The 21,477-nt window shown below is 42.8% G+C and overlaps 1 protein-coding gene across 4 annotated transcripts in view; it reads right to left on the minus strand.

Annotated features, from left to right (window-relative positions):
• The window catches only part of AP2A2 (adaptor related protein complex 2 subunit alpha 2), an 82,658-nt gene that overhangs the window by 46,007 nt on the left and 15,174 nt on the right, over positions 1–21,477 (minus strand). For all 4 annotated transcript variants that reach the window (XM_084856391.1, XM_084856371.1, XM_084856381.1 and 1 more), the window contains exon 3: positions 2,080–2,222. In XM_084856391.1, the coding sequence (XP_084712517.1) occupies positions 2,080–2,222 (143 nt within the window). The remainder of the gene's footprint in view (positions 1–2,079; positions 2,223–21,477) is intronic.

The following is a 21,477-nucleotide window of genomic DNA, read 5'->3' on the forward strand; positions in this document are numbered from 1 at the left end:
CCTCTTCCCCCCACCCTACAAATGAGACTGAGGTGAGGGGACCAAAAAGCTCTAGAACTGTTATAAAAAGAGTTGCATATAGAGAGGGGAAGTCTAACATGATGTGACACCTTAAACTCAAATGAAAAGCCCATATTAGGCTAAGCCAGCAGATAGTAGAAATTGTTTTGGGGGGTGGAATAAGGGTGCAGTTCAAGGAGGCTGGTAAAAGCCCTACTCAACCTTGGTGTCTCCCACATCTACTGTGTAACGTGTGTGTTTTATTGGGGTGGGGAAATGTAATATAACCAAATGTGAAGAGCCAATCACGACTCTTTGTCAGGACTCTGTCTAATACGCACAAATATACAAGATCACATACAAATACAATATATAATTATACTTATGCTCAACATTCAAAACATCTCAGCTGAACTATTGCAATAAGAAATTATAACAATGTTTAGATAAGATTTCACTATAAAAGTAGGCCCAAGAGACTTCAGTTAGAAATCCATTATAACCATATTTACATAGATGTTGTCAGGATAAAGCTTTCATAAAGTCCCATCGGTTTATGAGCTGGAAATATCACATCTGAAATGTTTATACAAACTTAAGCATTTAAACTCTACAACCCAGTTTACACATAATGGCTGACCATGGATTATTTAACTCATGGTTGATCCGGGCTGCATGGGAGTGAGCAAATGTGTTGCCTCCCACCTGGCCGCCGCTTCTACTTTCTTTCTGGCTTACAAGATCTCCCAGTCCTGGGTTGTGCTCCATGACAGGTGAACCCAGAACTCTGGGTTGTTCAGGGAGAAACAACCCAGAATTTTAACCCAACAATAAACCATGAGTTAAAACTCTGGGTTGTTTCTCCCAGAACAACACAGAGTTCCAGGTTTGCACGTCATGGATCACAGTTTTATAAGTTGGAAATAAAGCGGAAGCTGCAAGCAGGTGGGAAGCAGGGTGCTTGCTTGCTCCTGCACAGCTCTAACAAGCCCCATGAGTTGTCATTACATGTGAAGTGGGTGTCTAAGTCTTACAATATTGGTAGTTATTAATTAGGGGGCTTCTAATCTGGAATGCAGGTCAGGGTTTCAGGCCTTCTTTGCCTCATTGAAGTGGCACCTGGGACTCACCCAGGGAGATAACTGGTCAACCAACAGAGCGCTCCCATAAACGGAGATGTAAAGAAATCCGCTCCTTCATTTTACCATGCAAGGGAACAACCATCTTCAGTGGTTTTGTCTTTTAGTAAATCTCTCTTTCTCTCTCTCTCTCTCTCTGCCATGGTAGTCTCTGGACAATATCATTTAGGGTGCAATCCTATGCATGATTAGACAGGAAAAAGTCCTACAACTCCCAGTATTCACCAGCCAGCACAACTGGCTGGGGAATGCTGGGAGTTGTAGGACTTTTTCCTGTTTAAACATGCATAGGATTGCATCCTTAATGCATTAATAGTAACTGCTTCTCTTTCAGTAGCTGAATTTCTAGTTTTGACGGAACAACTGCCAAATTTGGCCAAACTCGACTTAAGCAAAGCTGTAGAGCAGTGGGCTTCAGCCTTTCCAGACCCAAGGACCCACCTTTAATACCCAACTGCAAAGTGGGATCTAATCTAATATAGAACTTCCCCTTCACCCCAGGTTGGACCTCTTTCCACTCCATGTTCTTCTCCTTTGCCAGTCTTTCCCCAAAATATAGTAATGACACCTCTAACGTGAACAACATTTGGTAAGGTGGCAACCCAGTAGTAGCTTGCCTCCCAACTGAAGACCAGTGCTGCAGAGCAGCCTTCCTCAACCTGGTGCCCTCCAGATGTTTTAGACTGCAACTCCCAACATTCCTGACCGTTGGCCATGTTGGCTGGGGTTATGGGAGTTGAAGTCCAAAACATATGGAAGGCACCAGGTTGGGGAAGGCTGCTGTAGAGGAAAGCACTACATCTCTCAGTTAGGTACAATATGCAAAACCAAAGTACTAAAGGAAACAAAGCTCCTTTATTAATCTGTTATAGTTCATCTAAGGGTTCAATGGGAAGTGGTACTTTCATTGTCACTATGCAGAGATGAGACATATACTTACAATTTGCTTCTCTGTGTATTTGTTCGAACTCAATAGATTCACAGCCTCCATATGGCCAAAATCAATATCGTGCCCCAGGAGAAAGATGAAAAGCAGCTTGCAGACATACTTCTTCTTACTGTAGCCATCAAGAGCTTTATCACCTAATGAGCAATCAAAGGCAAAATAAACACCATAAACACGCAAAACAACAACAACACAAACACTATATGCCCATGCCTTTAAATTAATCAGCTTATCATATTAACCAAAACCACCAATGAAATACTGCAGGGCACTTATGAGACTGTCTCAGCTCTTTCCAGACTTCCACCTGGAATTTGTCTAGCGCATGGTTTGAAGGCACATGAAGTAGCAACCTTGCTGAAGCTAAGCAGGTCTGTGTCTGACCAGTGCCTGGAAAGAAGACTGCCTGGGAAGCCTATGTACATTGCTGTGAGTCCGATCAAGATGGAAGATGAAATATAAGTGTACAGAAAGAAAAGCTAGGATTCATTTGACTGCCTTCATCTCACTCAAAACTAGGCAGGAAGAGAACCTCAACCATTCCCCATTGTCTTTCGCCAACACTACAATCTAGTGCCAAGCCTGTTACTTGGCCTACATTCCTTTTAGTCTTGCATGTTTGCCTGCCCCCTTGCAAGTTTGCCCTGGCATTTCTGACCCCCCCCCCCTCAAAGACTAGATCCTACTAAACCTCATCTACAAGACAGAGCCTGTGAAAATTGTAGCTACATCCTGGTGATTCTGCCCCATTCCTGACAGAGACTGACCAGCATACACAGGCATCATCTTTATAAAACTGAACAGTACATTCTAGCTTATCCCAGTTATACCGGATCTTGACTCATGTCAAGAGAAAGGACCCTAGTGGTCAAATAATTGGTGTTAATGGCATGGAATGCTTGTTCACCTCCACTTTGAAACAATGGGTATCCTAAATGGTGGTACTGGCCTCATAAGACAAATTACTTTTAGGAAAAGTGACAAGACAGAAATAACCAGACTTAGAAAAGCTTTGTGGGATTCTATAATACACAGCAGCAGCAACATGAATAAGTTGGTTTTCTTGAGGATGGATAGATAGGTAAACAATCTGATCAGCACGGGAATTATTCTGGCTAAGATATCCTTTTGTGATGTCTTGGATAACAATGACTGAATATTATTTTTGTTTGAATTAAACCAATAAGGATGTAGCTTGAAAGCAGATGCTTTGACATAGATGTGCACTAAACGTGTACAGCCTTGGCATGAAGAGCATTGCCCTCTTCTAGCTCATACCTCAAACTCGGGATCTAGGTTGTACATATGTCTCTGCAGATAACATTTGTCCTTCATAGGATTACTTTTCAAAAAAGGAGCCCCGACTATGCAATACTTTCAATCCCCATCCTTGGATAATCTATGCTAGCATCATCTTTCCTCTTGTTGTGTGTGGGCATATCATTTCCAACATAATAACGCAAGTTCCAAGCACCATGCTGGATCAGCAAGAAGTTAGAACAAGTCTTTGGGTTGAATTTTTCTACATTGACTTAGAGTCACATGAAGATGCTGCAATACTTAGCTTACAAGTGTGGTGACAGCATTGTGGAAATGAAGAGCACAATCAGGTATGCAGGCCAAAGGACTCCTAGCCAAGTAAGTAGGGAACAGCTGCTGGTGTCTTACCTGTGACCTGTACTACATTAAGCAGGCTTAGCAGATTTGTGCATGTATCCATCTGCTTAGTAGGGAGCATCCTGCAGCCTAGAATAAGCCTGACCTGAAACTGCATGTGTGAACTCAACCTAAAAAAAAAAAGCCATGCCTCAAAAGCCTGTGAAGCACATGAATGAATGATATGGCCAGCAACAGAAATACCCATCTTAGTTTTCCCCAACCCAAATCGCTCATATTCTTCAGCCACGTGACTCTCACAACCCTTGGTGACAGAGCATCAGAATCTGGCGTTCAGTACAACATTTCAACAACAAAAAGCAGCAGACTATTATGCAAGAACAGAGTGAGTAATTGAACTGCAGAGAAATGGGAACATGTTTGCCTTTGGGCAGTTTTTCTTACTGAAGAGACACAGAAGAGATTGGCGACTGTAGTTGGCTGGGTGAACAGAACATCCTTCCGGTTACATAGTGAACAACTGGTGAAGTGGTATGGACAAGGCAGCGGATTCCTTAGGATCAGAATATCTGTGTGCTTAGCGTAAAAATAGTTTTTCCCCTAAGGCAAGAGCAACTGCCTCAGTCTCTGGACTACAATATAGCTACTACTTTAAAGTCAAGGAATTAGACATGGGAAGTTTGCCTATACTAATAAAAAAAGAACAGCCTTTAAAGCTAGGCAGTAGTGGTCATTCTGTGGAAATCCAAAAAGGAACAGCTGCGCCAACTGAATTCCCAAGGCATTTCGACCCAGCTCTTTATCAAGGGAATTACAAACCTTTAGATACTTTTCTAAAAGTCTCCAAGAGCTTGTAATACCCTTGATAAAGACCTGTGTCAAAACATGTTGGGAATTCAGTTGGTGCAGCTGTTCCTTTTTTATTTTGGTTTCCAACCTTACAGCTGTTTTTTCTGATCCCTATTGGTACTGTTGGTCATCGTACTGGTGTACATGCATAAGATGGAACTTAGTGTATAACAGTGGCATCTAGACTCCTAGTGCTACAGGAACTCTACAAGCACAAGGGGAAGCCCCAACTAACAGAGAGTCTCAGTACTGGTAACAAAGCATCAAGGTAAAGGTAAGGGGACAGATGAGTTAAAGACCTACAGGAGAAGCTAACTGCTACCCATTTATTTAATTCATTTTAAGTAATTTAATAATCAGCTGAAGTTGGAACAAGGGCACAGCAAAGGGAAATAAACCCCAGAAGGGTAATCCTTCAACAACTTACAGTTCAGGAGCTAAATCCCAGGGGAGAAAACCCTGTAGAAACTTACACTTCTAACAGCTCTGCTCTAGCAGAGAAGCCTTGAGTGGTTGCAGCAAACCTCAACCAAATACCTAGACTAAACTCAAATTCAGAAAGGAGATAAATACTAATATTGTTGTTTATTCGGTCAGTGGCTTCCAACTCTTCGTGACTTCATGGACCAGCCCACGCCAGAGCTTCCTGTCGGCTGTTGCCACCCCCAGATCCCCCAAGGTCGAGTCCGTCACCTCCAGAATATCATCCATCCATCTTGCCCTTGGTCGGCCCCTCTTCCTTTTGCCTTCCACTTTCCCTAGCATCAGCATCTTCTCCAAGGTATCCTGTCTTCTCATGATGTGGCCAAAGTGCTTCAGTTTTGCCTTTCATATCATTCCCTCAAGTGAGCAGTCTGGCTTTATTTCCTGGAGTATGGACTGGTTGGATCTTCTTGCAGTCCAAGGCACTCTCAGAATTTTCCTCCAGCACCACAGTTCAAAAGCATCTATCTTCCTTCGCTCAGCCTTCCTTATGGTCCAGCTCTCGCAGCCATAGGTTACTACGGGGAATACCACTGCTTTAACTATGCGGACCTTTGTTGTCAGTGTGATGTCTCTGCTCTTCACTATTGTATCAAGATTTGTCATTGCTGTCCTCCCAAGAAGTAAACGTCTTCTGATTTCCTGGCTGCAGTCAGCATCTGCAGTAATCTTTGTGCCTAGAAAGACAAAGTCTGTCACTGCCTCCACGTTTTCTCCCTCTATTTGCCAGTTATCAATCAAGATAGTTGCCATAATCTTGGGGTTTTTTTGAGGTTTAACTGCAACCCATCTTTTGCCCTTTCTTCTTTCACCTTTGTCATAAGATTCCTCAGCTCCTCCTAGCTTTCAGCCATCAAAGTGGTATCATCTGCATATCTGAGATTGTTAATGTTTCTCCCAGCGATTTTAACTCCAGCCTTGGCTTCATCAAGCCCAGCACATCGCATGGTGTGTTCTGCGTACAGGTTGAATAGGGAGGGTGAGAGTATGCAACCCTGCCGTACTCCTTTCCCAATCTTAAACCAGTCCGTTGTTCCGTGGTCTGTTCTTACCGTTGCTACTTGGTCGTTATACAGATTCCTCAGGAGGCAAACAAGATGACTTGGTATCCCCATAACACCAAGAACTTGCCACAGTTTGTGATGATCCACACAGTCAAAGGCTTTAGAATAGTCAATAAAACAGAAATAGATGTTTTTCTGAAACTCCCTGGCTTTCTCCATTATCCAGCGGATATTGGCAATTTGGTCTCTAGTTCCTCTGCCTTTTCTAAACCCAGCTTGTACATCTGGCAATTCTCGTTCCATGAATTGCTGGAGTCTACCTTGCAAGATCTTGAGCATTACCTTACTGGCATGTGAAATAAGTGCCACTGTTCGATAGTTGGAACATTTTTTGGTGCTTCCCTTGTTTGGTATGGGGATATAAGTTGATCTTTTCCAATCTGGTGGCCATTCTTGTGTTTTCCAAATTTGCTGGCATATGGCATGCATCACCTTGACAGCATCATTTTGCAAGATTTTAAACAGTTCAGCTGGGATACCGTCATCTCCTGCTGCCTTGTTATTAGCAATGCTTCTTAAGGCCCATTCAACCTCACTCTTCAGGATGTCTGGCTCTAGCTCACTGACCACACTGTCAAATCTATCCCCGATATTATTATCCTTCCTATACAGATCTTCCGTATATTCTTGCCACCTTTTCTTGATCTCTTCTGCTTCTGTTAGGTCCTTGCCATCTTTTTTTGATCATACCCATTTTTTTGATCATACCCATTTTTGATCATACCCATTTTTGCCTGGAATTGACCTCCAATGTTTCTAATTTTCTGGAAGAGGTCTCTTATCCTTCCTATTCTATGATCTTCTTCCGCTTCCGCGCATTGCTTGTTTAAAAATAATTCCTTATCTCTTCTGGTTGACCTCTGGCATTTTGCATTTAATTGGGCATATCTCCCCCTATCACTGTTGCCTTTTGCTTTCCTTCTTTCTTGGGCTGCTTCCAGTGTCTCAGCAGACAGCCATCTTGCCTTCTTGGTTTTCTTTTTCTTTGGGACGTTTGTTGTTGCCGCCTCCTGAACAATGTTGCGAACTTCTGTCCATAGTTCTTCCGGGACCCTATCTACTAAATCTAGTCCCTTAAATCTATTCTTCACCTCCACTGCATATTCATGAGGAATATTCGTGAGCTCATATCTAACTGATCTGTGGGTCTTCCCTATTCTCTTTATTCTGATTCTAAATTGTGCAATAAGAAGTTCGTGATCTGAACTACAATCAGCTCTAGGTCTTGTTTTTACCAACTGCATAGATGTCCGCCACCTTTGGCTACAAAGGATGTGGTCAATCTGATTTCGGTGTCAACCGTCTGGTGAAGTCCATGTATAAAGTTGTCTCTTAGGTTGTTGGAAGAGAGTGTTTGTTATGCACAGTGAGTTGTCTCGGCAAAATTATATCAGCCTATGTCCTGCTTCATTTTGTTCTCCCAGACCACGCTTGCCTGTAATTCCAGGTGTTGTTTGACTACCGACTTAGCATTCCAGTCTCCTGTAATGAAAATAACATCTTTTTTTGGTGTACTATCCAGTAGGTGCTGCAGATCCGCATAGAACTGATCTACTTCTGCTTCTTCAGCATCTGTGGTTGGGGCATATACTTGGATCACTGTGATGTTAAATGGCTTACCCTGAATTCGAATTGAGATCATTCTGTCATTTTTTGGATTGTATCCAAGCACTGCTTTAGCCACTTTATTATTAATTATGAAGGCTACCCCATTTCTTCTGTGGTCCTCTTGTACACAGTAGTAGATCTGGTGGTCATTTGATCTGAAGTGGCCCATTCCAGTCCATTTCAGTTCACTGACACCCAAGATGTCTACATTTAATCTTGACATCTCCCCAATAACCACATCCAATTTGCCCTGGCTCATAGATCTTACATTCCAGGTTCCTATGGTGTGTTGATCTTTAGAACATCGGATTTGTCGTTCCCCACCAGCATCATCAGCTGCTAGCCGCCCTTTTGGCTTTGAGCTAGCGGCGTCATCACATCTGGGGCTAGTTGAACTTATCCTCTGTTCCTCCCCAGTAGCATTTTGACCATCTTCCCACCTGGGAGTCCCATCTTCCGATGGTATACCAACATATCTCTGGTTGTACTGATCCATTTAGTTTTCATGGCAAGAATACTGGGGTGGGTTGCCGTTTCCTTCCCCAGGGATCGTATTTAGTCTGACCTCTCTGCCATGACCTTTCCATCTTGGGTGTCCCTTCATGGTTTAGCTCATGACGTCATTGAGGTGCTCAAGCTCCAGCACCACGACAAGGTAACAATCTCCTTTGCTGGAGAAATACTAATATAGACAGCTCTATATCAAGATGGGGTACAGTGCAGACCTAAGTAGAATATAAAGGCCTGATATTTCCTTTTTAAATTAAAGTTGGCTGTTAGCTACAACCCAAGCAGTACTTTTTGGCAGCTATCAGTATTGAGATAGCATGTTGTAGGTTGACAAGGCATGCAAGTAGTAGCAGAAGGTGAATTCAGAATGGGGAATCTACCAACACAATGTACCCCAATGAATCTTTAGAACCTCACATTTGCATATCACAGTGCTTCTAAAAAGCAGGTGTGCCTGGAGGGAGGGAGACTGCTTTTACAAAAGTGAACACTCACCTGCAAACAATTCTACAAAGAAAGCCCATTGTGGGTTGGGGAGCCAGTTGAAGAGTATGTCATTGGATATAAAATGCCTGCTGTTGTGGGCAGATCTTTCTACATCTCTGGTAGTTTAGAGAAATTCCACATTTTATCTAGTAAGTACACAAAGCATGAATACCACATTTTGTCAGAACTCTCTGCCATGACCGGTCCATCTTGGGTGGCCCTGCACGGCATAGCTTATGGCTTCACTGAGTTATGCAAGCCCCTTCGCCACAACAAGGCAGTGATCCATGAAGGGGATGTGACAAAATGTGGTCCACTGGAGAAGGAAATGGCAACTCACTCCAGTATTCTTGCCAAGAAAACCCCATGGAACGTATCACAAGGCTAAAAGATATGACGCCGGAAGATGAGCCCCTCAGGTCGGAAGGTGTCCAATATACTACTGGGGAAGAGCAGAGGGAATTTCCAAGTAGTGCCAGAAAGAGTGAAGCGGCTGGGCCAAAGCCGAAAGGACACTCAGCTGTGGATGTGTCTGGTGGTGATAAGAAAATCCAATGCTGTAAAGAACAATATTGTTTATGAACCTGGAATATCAGATCAATTCATCAAGGTAAGCTGGAGGTGGTCCAACATGAGATGGCAAAATTGAACATCGACATCTTGGGAATCAGCAAACTAAAATGGACAAGCATGGGCAAATTTAATTCAGGTGACCATCATATCTACTACTGTGGGCAAGAACCCCTCAGAAGAAATGGAGTAGCACTCATCGTCAACAAAAGGGTGGGAAAAGCAGTACTGGGGTACAATCTTAAAAACGATAGAATGATCTCAGTATGAATCCAAGGCAAACCATTCAACATCACAGTAATTCAAGTCTATGCCCCAACCACTTAGGCCGAAGAAGCTGAGGTTGATCGGTTCTATGAAGGCCTCCAACACCTTCTAGAACTAACACCAAAAAAAGATGTCTTCTTAATCATAGGGGATTGGAATGCTAAAGTAGGAAGTCAAGAAATCACCGGGATAACAAGCAAGCATGGCCTTGGTGTACAAAATGAAGCAGGACAAAGGCTAATAGAGTTTTGCCAAGAGAACACTCTGATCATAGCAAACACTCTTTTCCAACAACACAAGAGGCGACTCTACACATGGACATCACCAGATGGTCAGTATCGAAATCAGATTGATTATGTCCTTTGCAGCCAAAGATGGAGAAGCTCTATGCAGTCAGTAAAAACAAGACCTGGAGCTGACTGTGGCTCAGATCATGAGCTGCTTCTTGCAAAATTTCGGCTTAAATTGAAGAACGTAGGGAAAACCACTCAACCATTATGACCTAAATCATATCCCTTATGAATATACAGTGGAGGTGAGGAATAGATTTAAGGGATTAGACCTGATAGACAGAGTGACTGAGGAACTATGGACGGAGGTCCGTAACATTGTTCAGGAGGCAGCAACTCAATCCATCCCAAAGAAAACGAAATGCAAGAAAGCAAAGTGGCTGTCTGATGAGGCTTTACAAGTAGCTGAGGAAAGAAGGGAAGCGAAAAGCAAGGGAGAAAGGGGAAGATATAGCCAACTGAATGCAGAGTTCCAGAGAATAGCAAGGAGAGACAAGAAGTAGGGATGGGGGAGAATTTCTCCCCGAAACTTCGGGGGGCCGAGTGCCAAATAGCGTTGCCCTTATTTTCGCCGTAGTCTACGTAAATCTTTACGTAGACTACAGCGACCAAATAAGGAACACGAATGGCGGCTCCTTATGGGGGCTGCCATTTGCGTACACGCTTTTTTTTTTTTTTTCCCAAAGTCACCCGTGATAAGCTACATGACGATTAACGTAGCCTATCACGGCTGACTTTGCAGATCTAGCCGTGATAGGCTACGTTAATCATTACGTAGCCTATCACAGGGTTAATCATTACGTAGCCTATTACGTTACGTAGCCTATCACAGGGGCGTTTTTTTGTTTTGTTTTTTCTTTTGAAGTTTGCGGCCGGGGAGACGGGGCGCTTCTCCCCGGCCTGAATTTCGGCCGGGCGAGGCGGGAAGACTCCCCCCCGGCCTGAATTTCGGCCAGGCGAGGAGGGAAACCTCCCCCCCCGGCCTGAACTTTGGGGGGAGCAGCGAAGCGCCTCCCCCCCACCGTGAAGCAAGCTGCGAGACCAGGTAAGTGACTTTCGTGCACCCCTAACAAGAAGGCCTTCTTAAATGAACAATGCAAATAAATCGAGGAAAACAACAGAATGGGAAAGACTAGAGATCTCTTCAAGAAAATCGGAGATCTCAAGGGAACGTTTTGTGCAAAGACGGCCATGATAAAGGACAAAAAAGGCAGGGACCTCACAGAAGCAGATGAGATTCAGAAGAGGTGGAAAGAATACACAGAAGAACTATACAGGAAAGATCTGAATGTCCCTGATAGCCATGATAGTGCGGTCACTGAACTTGAGCCGGACATCCTCGAGAGTGAAGTCAAGTGGGCCTTAGGAAGCATTAGTAACAACAAAGCTAGCGGAGATGACAGTCTTCCAGCTGAGCTATTTAAAATCCTAAAAGATGATGCTGTTAAAGTGCTGCACTCAATATGCCAACACATTTAGAACACTCAACAGTGGCCACAAGACTGGAAAAGGTCAGTTTACATTCCAATTCCAAAGAAGGGCAACGCCAAAGAGTGTTCAAACTACCGCACAATTGCGCTCATTTCACATGCCAGCAAGGTGATGCTCAAAATCCTACAAGCTAGGCTTCAGCAGTATGCGAACCGAGAACTACCGGAAGTACAAGCTGGGTTTCGAAGAGGCAGAGGAACTAGAGATCAAATCGCCAACATTCGCTGCATCATGGAGAAAGCAAGAGAATTCCAGAAAAACGTCTATTTCTGCTTCATTGACTATGCTAAAGCCTTTGATTGTGTGGATCACAACAAACTGTGGCAAATTCTGAAAGAGATGGGGGTACCAGACCACCTTACCTGTCTCCTGAGAAACCTGTACGAGGGTCAAGAAGCAACAGTAAGAACCAGACATGGAACAACCGAGTGGTTCAAAATTGGGAAAGGAGTATGACAAGGCTGCATATTGTCACCCTGCTTATTTAACTTATATGCAGAGTACATCATGAGAAACGCCAGGTTGGATGAATCACAGGTCAGAATTAAGATTGCCGGGAGAATTATCAACAACCACAGATATGCAGATGATACCAGCCTAATGGCAGAAAGTGAAGAGGATCTAAAGAGCCTCTTGTTGAGGGTGAAAGAGGAGAGTGCAAAAGCTGGTTTGAAACTCAACATTAAAAAAACGAAGATCATGGCATCTGGCCCCATCACTTCCTGGCATATGGAAGGGGAAGAAATGGAAGCAGTGACAGATGTTATTTTCTTGGGCTCCAAGATCACCGCAGACGGTGAGTGTAGCCATGAAATTAAAAGACGCTTGCTCCTTGGGAGGAAAGCTATGGCCAACCTAGACAGCATAGTAAGAAGCAGAGACATCACCTTGCCGACAAAGGTCCGTCTAATCAAAGCTATGGTTTTCCCAGTAGTAATGTATGGCTGTGAGAGCTGGACTATAAGGAAGGCTGAGCACCGAAGAATTGATGCTTTCGAACTGTGGTGCTGGAGAAGACTCTTACAAGTCCCCTGGACTGCAAGGAGGTCAAATCAGTCAATCCTAAAGGAAATCAACCCTGAGTGCTCATTGGAAGGACAGATACTGAAGCTGAAGCTCAAATATTTTGGCCACCTAATGCGAAGAGAAAACTCTCTGGAAAAGTCCCTGATGCTGGGGAAGACTGAAGGCAAAAGGAGAAGGGGACGGCAGAGGATGAGATGGCTAGATAGCATCACTGATGCAATGAATATGGACTTGAGCACGCGCCGGGAGAGAGCGCAGGACAGGAAGGCCTGGCGTGCTATGGTCCATGGGGTCACGAAGAGTCGGACACGACTGAACGACTGAACAACAACACAAAGCATGAATAAAGCAGTGTTACGCCAGTGATTCCGACAGACAAAGGATGTGCATTTGTAGTCAAAATGACTCTCGTACACTTGCCTAGGAGCTGTGATCCAGTCAAATGCCTTGAGCATGCAAGGATGTGTGCATGTTGCACAGTGCTTGCTGCAGGAAACACTAAGCATATTCGCCAATAGTGTTTGCCATGGATACAGTGTGGTGTTGCCTGCTTAAAGTTTATGCAGTGATCCACTACTTTATTAAATTTGGATGTACCTATTTTGCCTTTGAATGCTTTTTTAAATAAATTGCATTGATCCTTTGTTGCAAGCCCCCTTGGTGGGCTTCTTTTTACAATCAAAAGGCAGTATAGACTTGCTTTAAAAATAAAAAATAAAATATTCATTTCACTAGGTTAGGTTTAGAGTGCCACATTATATAACAGTGCGTGCACACCTGCCTGGGCACATTGTATACTTTAGCCCACCTTTCTCCAACCTGGTGCCCTCCAGATCTGTTGGACTGCAACTCCCATAATTCCCAGCCAGCATGGTTGCATCCAACACATTTGGAGGACACCAGGTTGAGAAGGCTATTTTAGCCTGTCAACAGGCACATTTTATTTATGTAGAAAGCTAGCCATCTGACAGAAGCAAAAAATAAGTCTTAAAGGGTCATCCGTCAGGGGAAAATACACAGGGAAATAGCCCTTATATTTTTTAAAAAAGGGCTATTTTTAAATTGAAAATATTCCAATTATGATAGGCACATGTTCTCCACAATTTTCAGCACTGGCCACAATTTATATTGGTTTTGAGGAAATAGGTAGTTATGGTTTAGCAGTCAAGCCCATACCTCAAATAATTACAGTAGGTATGACTTCTGTGGTTAAGACGCTGAATTGCAGACCAGAAGGTCAGCAGGACAGCAGTTCAAGACCCGAGTGCTGCGTGACAGAGTGAGCTCCCGTCTTCAGTCCCAGCTCCTGCCAACCTAGCAGTTCGAAAGCAAGAAATTGCAAGTAGATAAATAGGTACCGCCTCGGCGGGAAAGGTAACAGCGTTCCGTGCACCTCGGTGTTCAGTCATGCCAGCCACATGACCACGGAAGCGTCTTCGGACAGCGCTGGCTCTTCGGCTTAGAAACGGGGATGAGCACCGCACCCTAGAGTCGGACACGACTGGTTTTACCTTTACCTTTTTATGACTTCTGCAACACCCTTATGGGAAGCTATGAGCAGGATATAAAAACTTCCAATGATTTAATTAATCTTGTATCCAATTGCTCCTCTCTAAAGTCTTTCTGACTTTATTGTATAATCAGGTATGTTAACTTTTACTACTCCAGCGTCAGTCTTTAAGAGAAGCTTCAAGCCTTGTACTCTAAAAGGCAGGACGTTAAGTAAATCTCATGGCACAAATCCACATTTTGGACTCAAGCACATTTTTTTCTATGACTTCCAGAGCTCTTGAGTTTGTGACTCAGAACGCAACAGGAAACATTGTCTTGATACAGCAACATCTTTCTCTATCCCTCCAGTTCTGAACTTGCTGCACTGAAATCAATTCAGAAGAAACAGGAAGAAAGACTGCAAGTCAGCATTTTTCAAACACAATCACTGGGTCACGAGGAGATTTCCTTTTCTTGGAAAGGCTTTTGCTGAACTGATCTAACAAGCAATGCTTTTTATTCAATTAAACAAGGACAAAAGCGTACAGATCCATTTTCGCTACATTTGATGTATTCAATAGCATATTAACTTCTAGAACCATGCACATAGCAAACTATTGATGTATCTACCAGGGGAAGAAACATGCCATTCTTTAAAATAAAAAAATGGCAAGATCTTAAGTTGAAATTTTAAGAACTGGTGAGCAAGATGCTTTGGGGATTTGAGTGAACGCATGCAGGATACCATAAACATTAGGAAACCTACTACAGTAGCAAAAAAATGAGGTCATCATATATATACACACACACACACACACACACACACACACATATACACACACACAGGCATCTAAGACTGGTGGTCATAGTTACCATGCAGTATCAAGAGGGAGTTCCTCACTGCATGGGTTATAGTCCACTATTTTGCCTTCATCGTGGGCTTTTTCAGAATTTGGTGGGGGTGGAGTATACAAAAAAGCGTAAATGTGACAAACATGCTTGGAAACAGGACATGCATTCCACAGGTATACCTGCACTCTTGTTAAGTGTACTCTGTAGCAAATCTGGGGATGTTGCTGCTTAAGATGCAAAACAGGTTTAGCGTAACCCTGTTCAGACATTAAGTACCAGTGGGTACTGAATGCATGAGGGGGCAAACAGGAACATGCAGGGCTAGCTCCAATCCATTTGATGACAACATGCACTGGCCACGTTCTCTGGGCAATGTATGATCAGGTCAGTCTGAAGGGGGCTGTCTTCTGTGTGTATAGGGCAGGGCTGGATAACTTGTGGCCCTCCAGAAGTTTTGGCCTACAACTTCCATCAGCCCTAGCCAGCATAGCCAACAGTGATGAATGATGGGAGTTGTAGGCTAAAACATCTGGAGGGCCATAAGTTGCCCACCCCTGGTGTAGGGTTTCCAACATGGGGATGGAAACCATGGTCAAAGGCCTTCAAGAAGGAGTACTTAGGTAGGTAGTGGGATCTTGCTCCTTGGAATTGTTTAAAAAGGCAAGGTGCACAGGCATCCATCAGAGGAGGGGCTTAGAATGAACTAGAAAGACACAGAAAAAAGCAGACATTTTCCTTCATTTCATTAAAATTACTTTGTGAGATGTTTGAAGTTTTTAATACTGTTTTTCAAACCCTGTTTTAGACTCAGTTGCCATCCAACCCCAGCACTCTTACTGTGGTTTTGGGATGCTAACACTAGCAGTTGGAGCCAACTGTTTTAGTCAGCTTTGGGCTTTTATCAGATTCTGCCTCCACTGGTATGAACACGTCTTTAATTTACAGTCTTCTTCAGAGGCCCTGTTACATGTCCGACTACCAAGAGAGGTTAGATTGGTGGTGACACAGGACAGAGTCTTTTCTGTGACTGCACACCCTGATTCTAGAACTCCCTCCCTAAGGAGGGTCAGATTAGCCCCACCATTGCCTAACTTTAGGCAGGTTGTAAAGACTTATTTAGGCTGGCATTTGATGGGTTTTAAAGTTTTATTTTGCACTCTGGATATTTTAAAGACGGCTTGCCCTATTCTTTACCAACTTTATACAACTTTGACGCTGGATAATATGTGTAATGGCCCTCTAATCAGGCCACAAAGCCAGTAGAGGTTTGGGAAGTGATTGCTCATATTTTCTGAAGTCTTACACTTGTTGTTTAATCACTGTTGCTTTAAGGGAATAATTAACCTTTAAAACCAAAGATGTGCAGTCAACATCTGTTTGTATGGCTGAAATTGCCATAACTAATCCTTAACTCTAGGCAACTCAAGCTTGATCTTGCAAACTGGTTAATAAAGCTGTTTTCAGCAGTAGCAGTGCAGCACCATAAAGGGTATAATACTATGAAAACAATGTCTTTCTATGGGAATATAAACAATAGATGACATGGTTTTGTTTTCAAAGACTTCTTGTTGTCTTGAAAGATCGGTGTCAACACAAGCTAAAATCACTGGCACAGAAGATGCCCAACATCCAGTTGAGCACAGCCACAATAGATTGCCATAACCTATAACAGGATATTAGAAGAGGGCTACTCTCCATTTTTAATGCACACATTTTGGTAGTTTCCAACATTTGAAATCATTAACATTTGCTTCAAAAAATCAGTTTCTGAAGACACAGTAACTGGCTTAGCAGAAAGTTAAGGATATGAAATAAATTCTGTGTTCTGAAACATGAAATTTATATAAACTTTGAAACGTGTTGTTAAAACCCTCAATCAGTATATTGGCAGTACTAGTAAAAAGGTCTCCACCATCATCTAAACCAGGGATAGGCAACCTAGTACCTGTCAGTTGTTTTGCACTAGTTTTGTAGGCCAAAACTTCTGGAGGGCCACAAGTTATCCAGCCCTGCCCTATACACACAGAAGACAGCCCCCTTCAGACTGACCTGATCATACATTGCCCAGCCAGCACGGTTGGGGATTATGGGAGTTGTAATCCAAGACATCTCAAGGGCACCATGTTGCCTCTCCTGATCTAAACAGATGAGGCGGTATCTAGTGTCTATACTTTAGGAAACAAACCCAGCAGGTTTCTAGACACAGTCGCTTAGTTTATTTATTCAGGAAAGGTGTCTCAACATGTAGCAATTCCTCTGCCTATGCCTACGTGGAGTTAGGATGACATATTCTAACAAGCTAGCTCTGTATAAACAAACTAGATGATATGATGGAAGAAGGCCAATTAGCCACTCTAAGTGAGAGTAGATCCCCAATATACATTTATAGATCGCACATGTAGCCCCAGAGAGCACAGGTTTCTAGGAGCACTGATCGGTACAGTTATTCATAATTATCTCCAGTGCACTAGACTGCACAAGGATGTTGTTTTTTGCACACAGTAGACATATCCCCCTGTGTTCCATGCACTGTGGCAAGCATTGCATGTTCAGCTGAACTATTCCACAGAATTTTCAGTACAGAACATGTAGCCATGCCTGGCTCAGACACATGTTGTTCTTGAAAACTAGAAAGAACACATTTCTGTAGCTCCTTACTTACCAGTCTCTTCTCAATTTTGCCCATCACCAGAACTCAACCAATAATATCCATTCCATTCCTTGGGTCTAGTATCCTTAGATGCATTTATTATGGATGAATATGGAAACCTCAAATAGTTTGTTCTTTTCCAGTTTAATGTATTTTGCATACAAATTCATTTTAGAAACATGTCTCATCACCAATGTCATACATATCAGATGTGAGAAATTTGTTTAGCAGCTATGACCATATGCAATATATAATTAGCTGGACAGCCACAGCTAGTTTGCATATTTCGGTTCAGTTCATTTGAATAAATACAGGAGATGCCAAGCCACAGCTTACAGACCAACTGAACTCATTTTTGCAATATTGTAATGGTCAGACACTCCAGTTATGGGACTGTTGGTCTTAAAATGTGAACAGCTGAAGGTGCCCTCTGGATAAAGATTTGCAAGCCACAGGAGGTTTGGTATTGGCCCAAAATCTAGTGCTAAATAAGGTCCACTGCACTTACGTATTCAATTATATCTCTACAAAGATGTGGTTTGTTTAAAGCGGGGGGGGGGGAGAGAATATGTGGCCCTCCAGATGTTATTCAACTGCAATTCCCATCAGCCCTAGTCACCATAGCCAGTGGTATTGAGGAATAATGGGAGTGGCGCTCTGTAAAGGAACAACCCATCTCTAAGGTATGTGAAGGAACACGCCTTAGGTATCCCCCTGCTAGTCCCCCAAATGTATCTCTATTGTTTAACCAATTCCTCTGCCACCATGAAACTTACACCCTCTTAGTTATTAAACTTCTGTGCTTAACGTAGCTGAGCATAGGTGTGGGACAAAACAAATCAGAGGTTCATGTAGTTTAAAACAAAGGTACAGCAAAATAAATTATTAAGAGGTAATAAACAAGGTAACTTCCTAAATTATAGCTACTGATTCTTTAAAAGGCTTGAATGATGTTACTGTTCCCATGAGTTTTTGGCTATGGAAGCTTTAGTTCAGGGATGTAGAATTCCAGGCCTGGGGGCCAAATCCAGGCCTCCTGGTGTACCCTAGAGGGCCATGCCTCCTTCCCCTGGCTCTAACCCCTTTCCCCTGATCGCTAATCATTTGGTTGGTTTCTTTGCTTTTCCACAGTTTTCTCCCCACTCAAAAAGGTTGGAAAGCCTCTCCTAAGGTTTAGTTCCTGGCTGCAACAGCTTTAAGCTACAATTTTTGTCCCCGCCCCTTTTGCCTTTGTCCCTGCCCACCACTGGAACCCAGCCCGCAAGAGCTTCTCCAAAATGGAATGCGGCCCTCAGGCTGAAAGGGACTGGACACCCCTACAATGGTTCCTCTCCCTAGCCAACCATAGGCTAATACGCCTATCAAGCTCCACCTGTTAACTCGCAAGCCTGGCAATGAAGGCTTGAAAAGCAGTTGTCTGTCTGGTAGGAGCTGGCTACAAGCTAGAAGCTTTAAGGCTGTTCATTGGTTTGGCCCAGCAGCAGCTCTTCCTTCAGATTATGCCACCAGGTGACACTCGGGCCTCAGCTCTTCCTCCAAAGGCTGCTCCAGAAGTCTTAATCTCCTCACTTGCAGACCTTCTTCAGCTTCCGCCTCGCATACTCTCAGAGTAGCTAGCTACCTGGCGCTGTGGCTGCTCATCTTCCTGACCAATGTTTTCCTCAGACTGCCAGCCTCTCACAAAGACAGCTTTGAGGACTCTCTCATGATGAACGCTCCACATGTCACTCCACAGCTCCTTATATCTCCTTATACCTGTTCCAGACACAACCCTCCAGACAATTAGCTTCGTTGTGGCCAACATTCCATCACACTCACACACACACACACACACACGCTCTTTCAAACTCAGGACCAATAAACAGCTTTAGGATTTTCAAAGAACTACCAGATTGTAGCCATTTTGATTCCACCGTCCCATATAAAAACCAGAACCTAGCTTCACATCTCCCTCTCAGCAGCAGCAGCAACAGTTCACTAACAAACTACCATACCAGGTCTGGCTCATGCCAAGAGTAAAAGACACACATTTTTTTTCTTTTCACAGTTAATCCCTTTATACTTCAGTCCTTGTTTCAAAAGTATGCGTGAACATGTTAAATACTTAGCTGAAGTGAATACAGTTTCTTCACACAGTCTAACATCTGGAAGGCCACATGTTCCCCATCCCTAGTTTAAAGGAATCGCTGGAAACCTGCAGGCTACAGACAAGGACCTTTTGAGGAGTCATCATGGTTTCACTATAGTTTTCCCCATGAAACTGGATCCATCTAACACTTGCTGGAGGACTTCTCTAATCAAAACAATTATTGTGCACCCACAGGTTAAAAAAAACCTGTATTGATAGAGTTCCACATTTTAAAGGAATACTCTATAAAATGAAAGAAAGATCAAAAGTGGAAGAAAGATCTGTATCTATAGGAAAGCGAGCACAGGATTTTGGCTCACCACTGGATGAGCAGCTCTGCAGTAAAGTTTAGACCTCTGGACCTTTCTCTTCATTGCCTTTTAATGTTAGTGAGCTTGCATTTAAAGTTTTCACTAGATGGCATTATACACCCATACATCTGGTTCACATTGGGATTATTCCTCTTTAGGATAGAGGAAATGTGTGTGTGTGGGGGGGGGCAGGAACATTGTTCCATCATTGGCAGAACTGTCCAGAGATGTTTAGTTACTTGTTTGTTCAATATATCAGGGTCATTATAGGAACTAGAACATTCTTGAATTCAGAACATTTGCCAGAATTAAGCAGAGAGTTGATCACCTAACTCTATTTGTAATTGTCAAGAACTGAAAGTGCTCTATGCCTCAGTTGATGGTTTGATAAAATATGGGAAGTGTTAGTCCAAGATAAGAGTGCCTCACCAATTAAGAGGTCTCTGAACCTGAAATTTGCTGATTCCTTGAAAAGGTGAATCAGGAAATTTCCCATTTATATTGATTCTACCAAATTGTCCTATACATGGTCTGATGGGCTTAAAGCCATTTTTAAAAATTGTCCTTCCCTAGTGGTTAGCGATTCTGCTATGCTTTCTATTTTATTACTGTAATTGGTGTTATTCATTATTACTTTTAATTTTGACTTCCTGTGGTGGTAATTAATGTCTCAGTTTTTTGTTTTTCATTCTGGATCACTAAGAACTGTGGCAAACAGTTTAAAACCACTGTTCTATAGATACATTGAGGAGACCAGAAGATTCAGATACTGGCAAACTTGCTTCTTCATCCCAAACTGCCATGAAATGACTTGTTCACCACTAACAGATCGGAGCTCAGCCCTTTTCCAAGAAGGGCAATGCCACAGTCAGCTGATAATGGTATCTGCATCATGAAACAACCACACTATCTTTTCTAAACAGTGTTTTTAGAGAAGGTTTTCTTATCTCATGCAATGTGCACTGCCCTTATTGCCTTTTATTTTTATATGAAGGATACAGCAAGATTGAGTTGTATTACTGCTGTGCCATTTATTAACTTTATTATTCCTACTATTTGTTATTGTTTTTAGTGCTTGGTTGTGAGCCACCTTTGGCAGGTTTTATCTGGAAAGAACAGGATAAAAATAAAGATGAAAAATACCCTCCAAACTCTGCTTACAGGCTTTTCAAAACAAAAACTAAAAACCAGGATGACACAAATTATAGGTAGACAATTCCCTTCTTTCATTAGCCACCCAATAGGAAAGATGTATTCTGTAGGAACTAGCAGTTAAATGGATAGAAAGTAATGTTTACTTTCCTTGCTCCATGAGTAATTTTGAATGAATGTATGTTTTCGTTTCAGGAAGGAACACTGATGACTGTGCTTAAATGGAAGGCAAGCTGAGATCTCAGCAGGAATCAAGTAATAATCTGCTACTTTAGGATTACAAAACAAATTTAATGGGCCAAAGCACTTCTGACTACTGAAATCCATTACTCTGAACCTCACCAGTCAAACCCTGTACCAACTAAGGTAAGAGAAATAGCATAAGTACAGTGCCTGCCAAAACCTCCAGCAACACAAGCCTGTCAGCCCTCACCTACACATCTCTGTCTAAACAGTAGAAAAGCCTATTATGCATTCACAGGAAGAAGCCGGGCATAATTTTAGCTACCCTAGCATGGCTGATCACTTTTATTTATGAAGTTGTAGT

Source organism: Heloderma suspectum, chromosome 1, assembly GCF_057233095.1.
Source record: "Heloderma suspectum isolate Gila_16-S chromosome 1, 16-S_ref, whole genome shotgun sequence".
Lineage (NCBI taxonomy): Eukaryota > Metazoa > Chordata > Lepidosauria > Squamata > Helodermatidae > Heloderma > Heloderma suspectum.